At 42.1% G+C, this 17190-nt stretch overlaps 1 protein-coding gene across 2 annotated transcripts in view; it reads left to right on the top strand.

Moving 5' to 3' along the window:
• WDPCP (WD repeat containing planar cell polarity effector) overlaps nt 1-17190 on the top strand; it is a 287418-nt gene that overhangs the window by 140762 nt on the left and 129466 nt on the right. For both annotated transcript variants that reach the window (XM_014525820.2, XM_025192301.1), the window contains exon 11: nt 11923-12532. In XM_014525820.2, the coding sequence (XP_014381306.1) occupies nt 11923-12532 (610 nt within the window). The remainder of the gene's footprint in view (nt 1-11922; nt 12533-17190) is intronic.

Below are 17190 nucleotides of genomic sequence, written 5' to 3'. Positions count from 1 at the left end.
GCATCTAGCTGGGGTCATCTAAACCCAGCACTCTTTCCTGCCTATGCAGGGGGTCAGACTCGATCTATTGAGGTCCCTTCCGACCCTAGCATCTATGAATCTATGAGTTTTCAAAGATGATGGCTAGGAGCTCTGTAATCACATCAGCCAATACCTCAGCATCCTCAGGTTCATCCCATCTAGCTCCATGGACTTGTATATGTCCAGCTTTTCTAAATAGTCCCTAATGCGTTCTTTTACCATTGTTGGCTGCTCATCTCCTTTCCAAAGCTGTGCTGCCAGGTGCAGTAGTCTGGGAGCTGACCTTGCCAGTGAAGACTGAGGTGAAAAAGGCATTGAGCACTTCAGTCTTTTCTGCATCCTCTGGCACTAGGTTGCCTCCCCCATTCAGTAATGGACCCATACTTTCCCTGATCTTCCTCTTGTTACTGAGATAGTTGTAGAAACCCTTCTTGTTACCCTTCATGTCCCTTTTTAGCTGCAACTCCAATCATTCTTTGGCCTTCCCTGCATGCCCAAGCAATACTCTTATATCCTCCCTAGTTGTTTGTCCAAGTTTCCACTTCTTATAAGATTGCTTTTTGTGATTTAGTTTACTGAAGAGTTTCCTGCTAAGCCAAGCTAGCCTTCTGCCATACTCAGTAGTCCTCCTGCACGTTGGGATGGTTTGTTCCTGCATTCTCAGTAATGTTACCAAATCTGCCCATTACTTTGGGGTGTGCTCATTTATTAGGGATAGTTTCTAGGATCTTGGTGATTCTGTCAATGTGCTGCTTGTGTTACTATACGGAGCTGTATTTCTCCCTTCTGCAAGCCCTCACCCCCAGTGGAGCTATCTTGCAGGACTCAATCTCAATGGGACTGGGTTCCTCCAGTCACCAAATCAGTCATACACACAAACACACACAAATTAACGTGACACGCCTGACCTGGCCGGGCTGATCAGCATGGACAGGCTGACACCCTCATATGCCAAGAATCAGTTCATAAGAGCAACAATAAAATGCAGTCAGACACAAGCACACAGGTAAACAGAATCCCTCTGAATCCGGCTGGGTGTCCAGCTGACACCCTCATGGGCCAGCATTCAGTTCATAAGGGCACGTCTGAGTCAAACTGGGTCAATCAGCCTGTACAAGCTGATCCCCTTATGTGTTTCAAACTCAGCACGTCCCAATCTTTGGCCTCTTGATGAGCAGACCCCACAATAATTTGGGCTTCACAGGGATCTTTAGCATAGGTAAAAGAAGCGTTGCTGCAGAGCACGGGAGGAAAGAGAAGCAGAGAAGGAAAAATATACCCAATTACTACCAGTTTGACTATAAAAGTTATTTATTGCTAAGCATATGAAGTATATAATAGTACTAGTAGTAATAGACATGCAAAAGAAAAACAAACACCAACAATGACAATACTACCCTGGTTTCACTAAGTATTTGGGGAAACTTAGCTCAAGCTTAACTGATACAGTTCAGGTTCAGAAGTTTATGCCTAGAAAGAAGACAGAGAACGCTGGGATCTCACCTAGTCCACGGTACTCAGGCTGCAAAGCTGACAGGCACAGTCTGTAGCACAGTCCTTGAAGGGAGAGATGATCTGTTCTTCCAGCGTCCCAAGAACGACAGGGGATGGTGTCAGCACAGGAGTTTTCTTCTTCTTTCCTTTTCCTCTCCTTCTCCTTTCCTCCTCCTTCTCCTCCTCCTTCTTCTTCTTGCAGCACACACCCTTACAGATTTTTATACCCTCAGTTCAGCTGCTCCGTAGCACCCTCAGTAGTGTAAATCATTGTCTTTTCTATTGACAAGGGGTTATCTGGTTTGGACCATCTCAGGAAACTGATTGATAATCAGGAAACACTTAAGATTAGGGAGTAACCCAAATACTTGGGAGCCAGCTTGAGATTCCTATGGGTGGCAGATATACTGATGGGATATCTCATGGTTTCTTCAGGAACAATAGATAGCTTGCAGCATCAGGATTTTGGATTTTTACTTGTTGTGCACAAGCCTCAGCTTAGCATGACTTTTCCAGATCTTACTATAGTCTTTTAACAGACTTAAAGCAATTATTGGGGTGCTCATAACCTTTTGTGGAGAGGACTCCCACCAGTCGTCTCGGGAAAGATATGACAACACCTGTAATTACGGCTCCAGCAGGCTGGATGCTGCGATGAACCCTTAACCATTGTTCAAATGTTGCCCATACCCCCTCTGACTCGGTCTCTTGCCTCAGCATTCCCTAACCCGGCAACCGAGTTTTAGTCAATCAAGTTTAAATAGGCCTCCCATAGTGGGACCGGGGAATGTATGGCCCGAGATGCCTATTAAACTTAGAGCTGTGTGTGTGTGTCTGGGGGGGGGAAGTCCTTAGCTGATAAATGCTGAGCTGGGTGTGTGTGAACATGGGTTGATTAACATTGGAAGCACAGATTCCCCATCATGCAGCGCTCTCCTGCTTCTCTGGTCCCAGAATTCACTGCAGTCTCTGCTTCAGGCTTTCTGTTCTCCATCTCTCATGTAAATGAATGGTCATCTGGTTCCATCTCGGATGTAAATGAGACCTAGGGCAGTTGATTCACTCTTGTCACCCTTATCTGGTGAGGGTCTTAGGTGCGTCTCTCACTGCATCTTAATCAGTTTCGTTTAGGTAGAGAGGGAGGGAGGGGGGGGGAGGTGAGTCCTTTGTGAGTCAGACAGACTGCATCCTGTGCCAGGGTTGCCCAAGAATACAGAGCTGAGACATAACAGTAAGGCTTCTTTAAAGTACAGCTAGGTCTCCAGAGCTTCTCCCCCGCTCAACTTGGCTTCCCTGGGGATCCTTCCCATGAGTGCACGGAAGTCCAGGGTCCTTATTCTGCTGTTCTCCACCCTTCCTTTCCTCAGGCACCTGAACACAATCATCTTGTGGTCGCTGCTGCCCAAGTTGCCATCTACTAATACATTCCCTGCCAAGTACTTCCAGTTCACTTACAGGTCCTCTGGGGAGCATGCTGGGGGTGCCCCCCATGCCCTCCTGGCACAGTGATCCACCTCGAGGGGACTCCAGGTGGCCCCCCCGACCCAGGAGGCACCAGTCACCGAGCCGGGGAGGCGTGGGGGGTTCCTTCCGGTGCACTTCCTGGTGGACCTGGAAGTGGACTGGAAGTGCTTCTGGTCCACTTCTGGGTCTGCGGCCGAGTGCACTGGGGAGCCCCCCGCACTCCTGTGAGACTCTCCATTCACCCCAACATCGCAGTGTTCACAAGCTGCCTGCTACCTAGAGGTATGTAGAAAAAACATTTAAAACTGTCTCTGTGTCCGAATCTCCGAATCTTTCTGCATCTCTCCAAATCGATTTGGAGGGTTCCGATTCAATTCAGAGAGATTAAAGGGTCCTCTGATTCAATTCAGATTTGGAGATTCGGCCACCGAATTGGGCCGAATCAAATCAGGGACCGAAGCTTCGCACAGCCCTGCTGTCTATATTCTTTCTAAAGCAGTTATATGCCAAAGAAACTACACCAGCATAGTTATGGCTTCTTTGACTCATCCTTGTTTTTCTTCCCATATATGCAAACATACTTACTGTTGTCAAGTCCTGGGCCAGCTTTTGCTATAATGCATCAAAAATATGAGTGTACCTTTCTGTTCCACCAGCTAAAAAGGTTGTCCATTCCTTTTCAGCCTCCTCCTCTATGGCCTCTTTGATTCCCATATTGCATTCCCCATCTTCTAATCTCTCCAGAACACAGCTGCTAACTTTATCTTCCTTGCCTGTTGATTAGATCATTTTTTCTGAATCCCTTCTTTGGCTTCCCAGTATTGTATTTAAAGTTCTGCATCAGGTTTAAATATCTTATGCTCCATTTTCATACTGCATGGCTTCAATGTTTAATTTCACCTGATTGACATCTCAAATTTTATTTCTTATCCTGACATCACTTAACATCGCTCTGCCAATGATGCCATCATTCCCATTACCTTTGTTTTTTTCTCATATCTTTGTACCTTCTTCCTTGCTGTCTGTGTCTGAAATGGCCTCCTAATCCAGGGACCTAGTCTCTCTCTATTTGTTTAGTTTCTTTCTAAAGACACTCCTTACAGAAGATCTATAAAAAGATAACCTGTCAGATTAATGTTTTATGCATTAAAGTTTATATGCAAAAATGGATTTCTAAATTACCACCTTCCCCTGGATCTCCTGGTATACCTTTCTTAAACTGTAAGATGGTCAAGGCTAGGACTGCCTTTTTTGGGTCTTGAATAGACCCCAGAATATCACCAAAGCTGGACACAGCAAGGATAAACATGTTTGCTCTCTCTTCAGAGTTAAGATCATAGCTTATATTATATTATATTATATTATATTATATTATAAGAAAATGTTTTTTAAAGTAAAATTGCCAGATTTAGCCATCCAGCTGCTTTGCCTTTGTGTTGCACCCCACCCCTGCTCCTTTGGCTGTATCTGGTCTATTTCAAATGCAGACTCTTTGGGGCAAGACTCTTTTTTCATGCAGTATGGGCCAGTAAAACATTGGGCACATACTATTAGCAATAGTATGAATGTTCAAGGATGCTATTTAATCTGTTCTCCTGTAGCAGTAGTGCTGCTGTTTTGCTTTTGAAAACAAACAGAGGTGGTATCTTCAAGAAATCATTTAAACTCTTTGTTATGAACAAATAAAATCCAATGTAAGATCATCCTTAGATTAAATGTTTTTGGGAAACACATGTTAAAGTCAACAACAAGGATTCTATTCTGCAAACATGAATTAATAAGGGAGAGAGGTGCCAATGTTCAGATGCTGTGATGCTTTGCATTTATCTTGCTGTGTTTATTTTCACTGCAGCTGCAGCTTGTGAGAATCGTTGAAATTACTTTTCATTCCTGTGGAAAAATAATTTGCCTAAGAGAGACCATTACATTTTTTCTCTCAACAGAAAGTCTTTAATAGCTATTGCTTCTGAGTTATTGTCTCTCAAACTTGTGAAATAAATATAGTTAACCTTTTAAGTGTGAGCTACCCTGCAATTATTGCAATATTCAGAAACATGTATGCTATATGTAAAGAAATAACTGAAACACCTAACCCAGAGATGAAGCAAAGAATGTAAAATTATTGATATCACATTGGGTTAAAAGCTCAGTGAATAATATAAAGTAAAGATTATGGTGATAAATTTCAAAGAAAATAAATGGTAAATGGAGATGCAAATAAATAAGATTGGCTGTGGAACTGTAAATACAGTGTAGCACCTAAATCTGCAGTTGAAGTTCTTATTTAAAGGCAGTTCAAAACCAGAAGTATTTTTCCTTCCTAATAGTGCCTGTTGTCTATGAGGACATTTTACCCTAGAGTGCATTACATTTCCCGCTCAACATTTCTAATTAAAATGTTTGTTGTTTTTTGGAGCTTGATGGTGTGAAATTAAACTAGCGGTTTTCTAACATCCATAAAGTAAATCAAACATTTTTTCTCATCTGAAAGAGTGACAGTTCAGTCACAGAGAGCTTATTTCTGTGTTTTCTTTGTTTTCTTTTTTATCTTTTTGGTAAGCCGATTTTCTGCTTAGAATCTACTGTTAAAAAACTCTTATTTGGTTCAGTATGTGGGCTTTATCCTTTCTTAGTACTCTATGCAAAATGCTGCAATTACTTGAGTGTTCAAAAGTTTTCACCAAGAAGTGTACTACTACTACTTTCAAACATCAAAGTGAGAGAAAAATCTTTTAACTAACATAACTAAGTCACTCCAGTTACTAAGATTAAATTCTGTAACTCTGAATGTTATGATTTTTGAATTAGGATTTTAGAGGTTAGAGCATATCATTCTTCTCATTCTGCTGATTAGTTAATGCAGTGCACAGGCTACTATCATAGGAAAAAAGGATTGAAATGTACAACACGGGTGCATGACTGCTGCTTTAATAGGGAGAACATGCATAAATTACAATGCAAACCATTTTAAAATACACTTACTATAGTTTGTGGTGCAGTGCTTACAAAACCAAAATAGAGTACTTCTTGACAGAAAATAATTGGTTCTGCTTTTTGAAAATTACTCTAGACATCTCCTTTTGGAGTCACAAGCCAAAATTGTATGGTCCTAGGGTCTATAGCAAAAGCTAAACTTCATTTGGGTTGGTAGCCTTGATTTCTCTGCCCTGTTATGTTACAGCTGTTTCTGTAAGGGAGATATTGCCCTGTTTGCCCTCTCGGATTCCTATAGTTGTTCTGACTACTTCCACTGAGCTTCATCTCAGGAATGAGATGAAGTCAGAGACATCACCTCATTCCTGACTTCCTATCCCTACACAGATATTGCCTTCCTTTGCTAGAGAAGTTAGGACTAGGACTGTTGACATGACTGAAATTTCCCTTTTGGTTTGCAGAGGGTCCATGACACTACTATTGACATTAAAGAATCCCAGTCAGATGGATTGCTGGAATATTACAGTGTACTTAATTTTTTGGTTATATATATATAGTTATATATAATTATAATATATATAGTTTTTGTAGTACAGTGCTCAAATGTTTGGGCTCTGTGGGCCAGATAGGATCCTGCATGCCTGGATTGGGCCCACACGGCTTGGCTGGCCCCTGTGTGCCAGGACTGGGCCGCACACTGCCCTGCACACCTAATCTAGTGCACGGGCCATGGACCACAGGTCTGCACATGTGCCCTGGGGTGGTTCCATGGGTCAGATTACATGTTGCCACGGGCCACATCTGGCAGGTTGAGCACCCCTGCTGTAGGTATCATCAAAATGCTGTAAACTATGGACTTCATATTACAATTCCCATGGCTGTTTTTCAAAAGCCTAGATAAGTGTCTAGACTTATTGACATGCTTTTGAAGCAACATGTCTGTGATTTAGTTATCTAGTCAGTGGTATAAAAGTTATTATCAAGAGGCATTTCTGACTGAGAAATTCAGGCCTCACTTCTGAGATTAAAAAGGATGTGCTAGAAGTTGCTCACCAAATCTTTTTAGTGCCAAGGCAAGTGATTTTTGGTAAAGATGGAAACCACAACAAACAGGTTTCTCTAGGCTTGGTAATGTTTTCTGTCTTCAAAGTATGCCAAGCCACACATCTATCCCAATCTTAAGAGATATGTTCTCATTGTTCGTAGCTATATATAGTGCACATTGTGCCTTCAAGAAAAGCTTTCTTGAGTCCCCGACTTCTTAAATTACAATTCGGTCAGAATGTATTTTTTGAAAAAAATCCCAGAAATTGTAAATGGTTCTCAAAACAAAGAGTGGGAGCTATAGAACTTGAATTATAGCCTCAAGCTCCTACTCCTTGTTTTGAGAACCATTTCTAATGTCTGGAGTTACACTGCGATGAATTATCCTGCCCTATTCTGGATCACCTTTCTAGGGGCCTTCTTACAAAATTCTGTAAAATTAGGAAGCTTAGAGTGTAATGGCAGGTGGAAACAGTACTCTGGAAGGCCAGGTTATAGTTCCTCCGAATTTAAAGTAACTAGTGGAGTTTTACCCCATTTTTTCATAAAAGACCACATTTTATTATTGTATTCAATTCTGCTACGTGACTTTAAAATGATTAGATGACAGATGCATGTATCCTGATTTTGTTTTCTCAAGTTTGTCACCCGTGTCTATGACAATCACTCCTCTGTATTGCCTGTGTTTCCTTCTTTACCATCTGAATCTTCAGGGAGAGCCTCTTTCACAATTAAGAGGTTAAAATGATGCTGTCAGTGTTCTGCCCTATAAGAGCCAGAAGATTTTGAGAATCCTCATGTCTTTCTATTGCATGTGAGGAGAGGTCCAAAAAAGAATGTAGTTGCACAACCAAAATATGTAAAAGAATAATGCACAGTATTGAAATCTGCTGTAAGAAGACAGAAATTTGAGTCCCAGTAGGCCACAAAGATCATTTCATTAAAGTTAGGAAGGCTTTCAAGGCTTGCTTGTGCAAGATTTCTATTTCACATATTTGAAAGGCTACCTTGGTCTCTGTACTTGGAAAAATTGCATTACAGAGATCCATGGTCACAATAATCCTTTGTCCACCCTGACCTTTTTTACAGGTTCCCTTGGTGTGCAATTATTAAGATACATATTTCCATTACTTTTAATGTCAGATGATTGCATAGTAACCATTAACACTTCCCATTTAGTCAGCATAAATATTTAGCTAAATTAGAGGCTAGCTATAGGCAGGGAGCAAAAGTTTTGCTACCTGTACAATTGCCATATTTTTTCCATAGCTTCCCTGCTCAAGAGTATGGTACAATGCCATTGTCTCAAACACACTTAGAGAAATGAGTATATTGGCTTTATCTCCTTGAGAATGTTGTCACTATTCTCGAGTCTCTATATGGGAATCTGTAGTGACAATTTCATGAAGACAGCTAGACTGCCTACTAGTAATAATTTTTTCTGAATATATTGCCCCTAGAGAACCATACTCACCTTCCACTTGAATGGATCATTCTTTGGAATTTTTAGTGTTCCAGACAGGTTGGCAGAAAAGTAATGGTATGGGGCCTTTTTTAGATAAGTTCTCAGAAAGATACAGTGCCTATGTCATGGTTTGCCAGATGTACCATGTTCACTCTTATTCATTTCAGAGTTAAGCTCAAATTGATAGTTTTGGCTCTATCATTTAGAGATTGGTTCTGAAACTGTTTCTGAAAATGCCTGATTTTACTGTCTTTACAACTGCATTTCCAGGTGCAGGGGGGCATTCCCTATGGAAGGCCACTGTCTCAGGAGTTCACTCTTCCTTCCATTGGAGCGTATGTTCCATCAAACCTTATGGTACAGCGCAACACCTATCTTTTTATCTGTACTTGTTAGTTCAGTTTGTACTTGTGTAATCTTATGTTTGCCAGCCAGCTTATGATATGGATGATGCTAGCTGTAAACATTCCTAGAAGCTAACAGTTTGATCCATGGTGTTGCGGTGCTCCCTCCTGCACTGGGTCCCACCCGCTGTGCTACGGAGGTGGCTCCTGCCTGAAGCTAGTCTGGCCTGGCTGCAGCCCTGCACTCCCCTGTGGGCACAGAAATCTGGGGGGGCATGTGCCCTCCCCCGACCCTCCCCCATGAGTCTTCTGTGCCCCCCACACACTTCTCTGGAGGGAGCTGCTTTCCACCACCCTCCTTAGCTGCCACGTCCATGTGTACATGCGAACATGCAGGTGGTGCCCTCTGTCCCCTGCATCCTACTCCCCACAGCCCCAGGCAGCAAGGTATAACTCTGCAAGCCTGCAAGGGGAAATCTGTAGTTTCCTAAATCCATTATTTTCTCCTTTAAAGGAGAAAATCTTTTTTTTCCATGGCAAATTGAAAACCCAGATCCCTGGTGATATCTTACATTCTGATATGTCAGCATTTGGTAAAAATATAATTTTCTTTCCCCCTACCCTGGAGGACAAAAGGCTAAATGCTCTCCTGAGTTAGACTCATAAACTTTGGCATAGTCATTTACAAACTGCATTTAACTAGGCTACAGCATGTTCTATTTCTATATTTTCAGATCCAAGTGAAATTTCCAAATTTTCTTTTCTCTCCCAGGTTCATGATCTACTTAGTGACTTTAGTAGTGTTATCTGAACATTTTTACCTTTAGGAACTCCAAAATTATGGACAGGTCAGCAGCATTAGAATATGGTAGATGGGTTAAATGGGTATAACTGAGAACAGAATCTGGCTCACTTCAAATTTTTTCTCTGTTTGTTTGGCATGAAAAATACAAACAAGTTTATCACTGTTCTGATTGATATCCATCCTCTCATTTTTCTAGATGGATTTTTTTGCTTAACCTTTTGTCTCTCTCAGCCAAAAAAAACCTCTTCTTAAAGCAGACTTTTTATTTAACTTCTGTCAATATTTCTTCCATAGCTTCCCTGTTCAAGAGCATTGTGCAATGCCATTGTCTCAAACACATTCAGAGACATGAGTATGTTTGATTCAACAACATTCTCTTCTGGGTACATCCCAATTTCCCATGCTATATATATTTTTCAGTTACTTACCATTGCCTTTGTTGCATGATATTTCTGTGCTCTGCCTCTAGTTCAATTAACCTACAAGTTCCTGAAGCTGGGTATTCTTCTCTGCTATCACATATTCATTTATTCTGAATCCAAACCACCAGTGTCATCAACAAACCTCTCCTATTTACTCATCTTTTAGTGAACAGTACACATTTTGAGGTGTAGTCTATTTTTACCACTGCAGTCTAAATAATGGACAGTAATGTTTTTTCTCACAACATCCTGGAGCAAACAATCAAAAACCTTTGGCTCTTGATGTACTGGGTAACATTTACTCCCAAGGTTCAGTTTCTGTTTGTTTAAAAACAAATACTTAAGTCTTCTTGGCTTTCAGTGAGAAACTTGTTTCCCAGGTTCCTTTGCTGATTTGAGAACATTAGAAGAACTACCTTGTCTTGCATCTTAGAATCATAGAAAATTAGGGTTAGAGCCAACCTCCTGCTCAAAGACGAATTATCCCCAACTGTATCATCCCAGCCAACGGTTTGTCTAGCTGGGTCTTAAAAATCTCCAAGTGTGGACAGTCCACAACCTCTCTAGGTAACCTGTTCCAGTGTTTTACTACCCTTCTAGTGACAGTTTTTCCTAATATCCAACCTAAACTTCCCTTGCTGCAACTTGAGACTTTGCTCTTCATTCTGTCATCTGCCACCACTGAGAAGAGTCTAGCTCCATCCTCTTTGGAACCACCCCTCAGGTAGTTGAAGGCTATAATTAAATCTTCTCTTCTGATAACTTGCTAAGAATGGTTCATGAACCAATAATGTTCAGATTATGTGATGTTTTACTTTTATCTTTCTTTTTAATCCTTACTTTTAAAGGATTATTATCCTTTAAAAATAAATACGGTTTAAAAATGTTACTGTAAAATGGCCAATTTGCCTGGCTTATTGAGCTGTGAGAATATGGTATGGCTTTTACGGACTAAATCAGGGCTGTCAATCTGGCAGCCCACAGGCTTCATGTTGTCCCCCAGGGTTTCACCTGCAGCCTATGGGCTCCCGGTATGAACACCACACCCCCTATCATTGTCCTGCTACTGTCACCAGACTCTCCAGGCTTCCCATCCCTGCTCAAGCTTCTGGTATCTTCCCTGGCTGCCCACAAGGCTGAGGGAACCTGGATCTGGAAGTTTGGAGGGACCTAGGGACTCCATGCAGTGCAGAGCACTGAGGAAGGAGGTCATGCAGCATGGCATGCAGCATGAGGCTGTCATGGCACAGCATGTAGCCCAGGGGAATGGCTGGGGTCCTGGGGCCTCTGTCCACTCAGAAGATGAACATAAATCATTAACCTTTCATCATATGGAATTTATATACAGTAAAATCTCTGTTATCCGGTAGTTCACCAACCGGAATACCTTATTAACCAGAATTTTGGCACTGTGCCATGCCACGCTGAAAGCAGTGGGATGCACACAACGCCACCCCATGCCGCTTTGCCTCCTGCTGCAGCGCTGAAAGCAGCGGGACACACATGGTGCCTTGTTGCATTGCTTTGCCTCCTGCTGGGGGGGAGAAGCTCACACACGGCAGCAGCCACCACCACCCACCACCCTGCGCTGCTGCCACTCTGTGCATGGCTGCCGCCACCCCCCTCCTAATTCCCCCCCCCCCCCCCCCCCCCCCCCCTGCGCCCCTGCCACTCTGTGCATGGCTGCAGCCACCCCCTTCCTAATCCCCCACCCCCTCCCCGCCAGCTCTGCGTCCAGCCGGAAACCCTGTTCCTCATGCAACTGGCACTTCTAGCTTACCAGCACCCCCTATTCCCCACTCACGCCAGATAACAGGGATTTTACTGCATTTGCTTTGTAGAAGTTAGTAGTAGTATATTTTAAAAACTATCAGTGTAAAAATGAATTGTCACAAACCATTATAAAAATATTCTGGATTTTTTTTTCAGGTTTTAAGTTACATTCGTACAGAATGGGACCCACTTGATGCTAGCTTTAGTGCTAATCAGTCTTACCAAGTGCACACAGTAGAGCATTCCATCTCTGCAGACAAAGAGCCTATGGCTGACAGTTGCACTTATGAATATGTTAAGAACAAAATACAGTGTGTGGCAGTCACCAGAATACCACTAAGATCAAAGGCCATCACCTGCTGCAGAAACATTGCAGAAGACAAACTGATCCTTGGCTGTGAAGATTCTTCCATAATTCTGTACGAAATCCAGCAAAGAGTGACTCTGTTAGCTCAGGCAGAACTATTGCCTGACTTAATAAGCTTCCATCCCAGTGGTGCCATATTTCTTGTTGGCAGCTCTCAAGGGGAACTGCAGCTTTTTGACACAGCACTATCACCGATCAAAATGCAGCTTTTGTCAGAAGAGTGTTCACCCATGGCAACTTTGCAGTTCAGCAAACAATTTGATGTGTCAAGTAGTCTTATCCAGATTCAGTGGGCAGCTCCTCAAGTTGCATTCCACAGCATTGATGGCACAGATGTTCATGATATTCTATTACTTAGATTTGACAATGGACCTATAGGAGTACTTCAGTTTAAATTCGGTAAGTCAGTGTGTGAGTGTATTGCATGTTATGGTATGTGAGTAATATCCAGATCTCACTTCTTTTACTTTGAAGGATAGCACTCAATTAAGTCTCAGAAACCCAGGTGCTCCAAGATATGTAGGTACCTAATTCCTAAATAATATACAAGATGTGAGCTAAAGTTGATTTGTTTCACATAAATTTAATGTTCCCTCATATGTCTTATAAAATGTTATCTTGCTCTAAGACTGACACTCATAAATGCTACCCCAGTACAAGTAAAAATAATTTCCATAGTTGAAAATTATTTATTTATGTCAGAATTACATAGTTATGGCTACATAAACATAATTTTCCACATTAAAAATTCTGCTATTTTGTTTCATCCATGAATGATGTGTATTTGTGTCTCTCACATTACAGTGGGTCTTGTCAAACATTTTATCAATATTTCAGCTTGTCATGTTGAGAGATATGATTATACCTGCCACAAACCTTTCTAATGTTCTTGAGTCCAGTATGTGCGGGCATTTATAGACATGCTCTGGGGGAGTAATTACCATGCTCCAGCAGACTCGATTAATCAAGTCTGCTTTGACGTATTGTAAATACAGAGCATTGAAATAGCCTCTCTGCATGTGTATAGAAGCCCTGTGAACAGCCCATTTAATTTCTTCAAGGCTCTTCATAAGAAGAAAAGTTTTATATATTTTGGGAAAATTTAGTCAATAAAATAACATACTCAGATTTGTGAGCCCGAATGGAATTAGTAACAGCAATATTTACCATATTTAGTGACAGTAATATTTACCATATTTACTTGAATACAAGACAAGGTTTTTGCCCCCAACCAACATGGGGGGAAAAGTTCCTTGTTTTACATTCACATATAAGGGAACCTCATTAAATAAATTGTCCATCTTTGAACTGCTGCTAAGTAATGGAAACCAACTGTAACCCTAATTTTTCATTTATAGGCTGCATGTCTGAGCCTGTGCCCACCCCTCCTCTCCACCTCACCCCCACTTGCAGCTGCCTGGAGCCCACACCTGGGCTGCCCAGCGGCCCTCTGCACTGCCACCTCTGCCCCAGCCTTCTCCTGCCCATGCACAGATGAACAATCCCAAGTCTGGCAACAGCCATCCCCCAACCTCTCTTGCTTTGTACAGTTCAGATCTAGCCAAACTCTCTCTTTTGGCATTGCAAAAGAACGCACATATTTCCCTCTGTATTTTTTCTGTCTGCTATCACGTCAGAGGGAATACAATTCCCATATATAGAGTAATCAGCAGTAGCACAGCCTTAACTGCCACTGCTTTTCTGGCAAAAGACTCCTTCCAGACCATAACCAAAGTATTTGCTGTATCCTTGCCGTCACCCTTTCCCACGCTGTGCTACTTTTTCCCTTGGCATCCATCAGGATCCCTAGCACTCTAATTTCACTCTCTCTTATTTAAAGGCCCAGCTTCTTCAAGACCCTCCAGTTCCCCACTCCCATTATGGTGCTTTTTAATCTATTTAGTCTAGTCCCTATCACTTCTCCACACACTGATATATGCTTTACATCCTTTCAATCAAAAGTCTGTCTTTAACTACTACGTTTATATCATCTATGTATAATACAAATTTAACCTGTCCCCCACCCAGTATCTTGACTCCACTTACAACCTTGTCTCTTCTTATTGTTTGTGCTAGCGGTTCCATGCCACACACAAATAGTAGTGGTGACAGGGGGCACCCTTGCCTCACTCCTGTATGGAGTTTAAAGGTTCCACTTAGATGTCCATTAATTTGGACTTGATTCTCCACTTTTCCATACAGTAGCCTTATCCAACATACAGATTTCTCTGGGAACCCCATTTTTCCTAGCACTTTGAATATGTAATCATAATCCACTCTGTCATATGCTTTTTCTCAATCTAGATTTGCTATAACTGTTTGTTTTCCTCTCTTGGGTGTGGGACAGTATATCTCTCTTCACTCTGATTGCTTTGGAGATCCCTCTACCTGGTACTGCGCATACTTGGTCTTCATGTATTATCTTCTGGAGGTTTTTCCTTATCCTCAAAGCCAGCATCATGGCTATTAACTTATAGTTCATATTAGGGAGTGTAATTGGTCCCCAGTTTTTCAGGAGTTCCTTCTCCCCTTTCTTGAAGAATAGGATCACAACACCTCTTGTAAAATCTTTCCCTGCTTCCCCCGTTTCCACTATTTCCTTGAAAACGTCCAATATATCCCTCCCTACCAATGAACAGAACTTCTTGTAAAATTCCATCTGGTGATTTCTCTCTTTTAAAGGTTTTTAAGCACTCCTAGAGTTTCTTTAAACTTATCTTTTTTTCCATCTTCTTTGCTTCCTCCTCCTCTTCTACTTTCTCATCAGTCTTCTCCAGCAAATTCTTCATCTTCTTCCTATTTCCTTCTTCTGATCTGGTTCTTCTCATTGCCTCTAACACCTCTTCCTGCTTCTCCAGCCGAGTACCACCTTCTTCCCACACTGCTTTTAATTCTCTTTTTGCCATCTTCACTCAAGCCAAAAAGTATCAGGACCACTCTTTGTTTTCTCCAATGACTTCTTCAGTGCTTGTGCTAAAAACATTTTCTCTCTCACCTTTCTTTTAAACCAGTATTATATCTCTTACCTTGTTTCTTCTAGTTCTTCTCATACCCATCCTCCTTCTGTCGCTTCCATTAGCAGCTCTTGCATCTTTCTTTGTAGCTCTCTCTGCTCTTTGGTTCTTTTCCCCACAATTTTTTGGCCTTCCTTCCTGAAGAATTCTCCCATCCTCTTCTTTACCATCATCCACCATTCTTTGGAATTCTTAAAATATTTCTTCAGTGTTCTCCACCCCTTATCCTGTCTTGCATATGCTTGATGTATCTCTTCATCTTGTAACAGTCTCATGTTTAACTTCCACATTCCCCCTCCCCTTACAGGGCTCCTACTAAGACTCAGTTCTGCCTTCAGCATCCAGTGATCACTAATTACTACAGATACGGTTTCTTTTTTCCTTATCTCTTTCTTTTGATACAAACACAAAGCCAGCTCTTGATAGTTTCTTTCTGCTGGGGTCAATATTAGTGAAAACTTTCTTCCCTGCCCACACCTCTAGTGACTCTTCTTTAATTATATTTGTTAACACTCTGGGTGAACTGTCTAAAGTTCCAACTCCTCCTTCCCCTGTTCTTTCACCCACTTCTATTGTGCAGTTGAAGTCCCCTGCTATTATTTGCGGTCTCCTTTCAAACACATAAACTGCTAGCTTTCTAAGCAGAGCCTTCTTCCTCTCCCACTCTGGTGGTGCATATTGAAAGTTTCTAATTCTGCTCCACTGATTGATATTATCATTTACTGCAGTTTGCCACTGATGATATCTTCTACCTGCTGAGCTTCACCTCTGGATTCTTCACCTCTGGATTCTTGAATAATATTGCCACTCCAGCCACTCTGTTCTCATTTGTCCCTGACCATCTAGATGGTCCCCATCTCCACCTCTTCTCAAAACGTTAGTAATCCATCCCCCAGTATACCACATTCTTGTAGGCAGATTATTTCTGCCTTCACTTGATTTAACATTGGTTTGACCTGTTCCTATCTTTTCCTTGGAAAGACACTCCTGGTATTTATTTAAACTATAATCCATGCAGCTGTGCTTATGTTAAACTGAGTGCACCTGTCCCTTTAAGGATCATCTGTGCCGATGCTCATCATAGATGACTCCACTTTCCACCCCCACCCTCCCTGCATGCCTGTTGCTCTTGCAAACTGCCTGACCGCTTTTCCAGGCAGGAAGACTTCTGTTTTCCCAGCTTCCTGCCACTTCCCACCACCTGCTCTCCACTCTAGGCTGGAGCCCAGGGGAGTTAATACCAAGAAGCTGTTCTCTGGCTCTGACTCCACCTCACCTCCCTCTTTATCAGGTTTCTTTTTCCTGACTTTCTGTCCCTGCACTTTCTTCTTTTTCCCTGCCTGTGTCTCTGGCTCTTTTCCTTGCTTCATCTCCAGTTCTGTTGTCTGCAAGATTTCTTTCTTTTTCCCCCACTTCCACGTCTTTTGATCCTTTGTTTGCTGTTCTCTCTTCCCCTTCCGTTTTGTTTCCAGTTCTTTCTTGTGCAGCCTCTATACAGAGATTCCACTTTCCTCTGTCTCCGTTTCTCCTCCCTGTGAAGTCCTCTCTAGCATTTCTATCTCAGTCTCTTCCCCCTCTTCTTCTTCACTGTCCCTTTCCAATTCTTGTGGTTCCTTGCCAAGTCTGACCTTGGTTCCAAAAGCTGTTGGGCACCTATGATACAAGTGTCCCTCCTCCCCACAAACAGTGCATTTTATGAACTCCTGGCACTCTGCTGCTCTGTGCTCCATTCCTTCATACCTGTAACACACTAGGAGGGGACAGTGTGCATCCAGGTGTCCTTCCTTTCTGCACCTACTACGTTGTTTCAGTTGCCTATAGTATATTATAAAACCCCGATGTGGCCCTATCTGGACTACCAATGGGAGGCCACCTGGGCTCCATTCATTTGGTTTCAACACCACTCGAGCCCTCCAAGACCCTGTCCAAATATTATATTTGTCCCTCACTTTCTCTACCTGCAGAACTCGTTGCACATACTTTTCCAGACACCTTTCTATGTCTTTTGCCTCTAATGTGTCTATATACATTCGGACAATAATT

This window comes from Alligator sinensis, unplaced genomic scaffold, assembly GCF_000455745.1.
Source record: "Alligator sinensis unplaced genomic scaffold, ASM45574v1 scaffold219_1, whole genome shotgun sequence".
NCBI lineage: Eukaryota > Metazoa > Chordata > Crocodylia > Alligatoridae > Alligator > Alligator sinensis.
The sequence above is the reverse complement of the archived record's forward strand: the minus strand, read 5'-3'. Positions and strand labels throughout refer to the sequence as shown.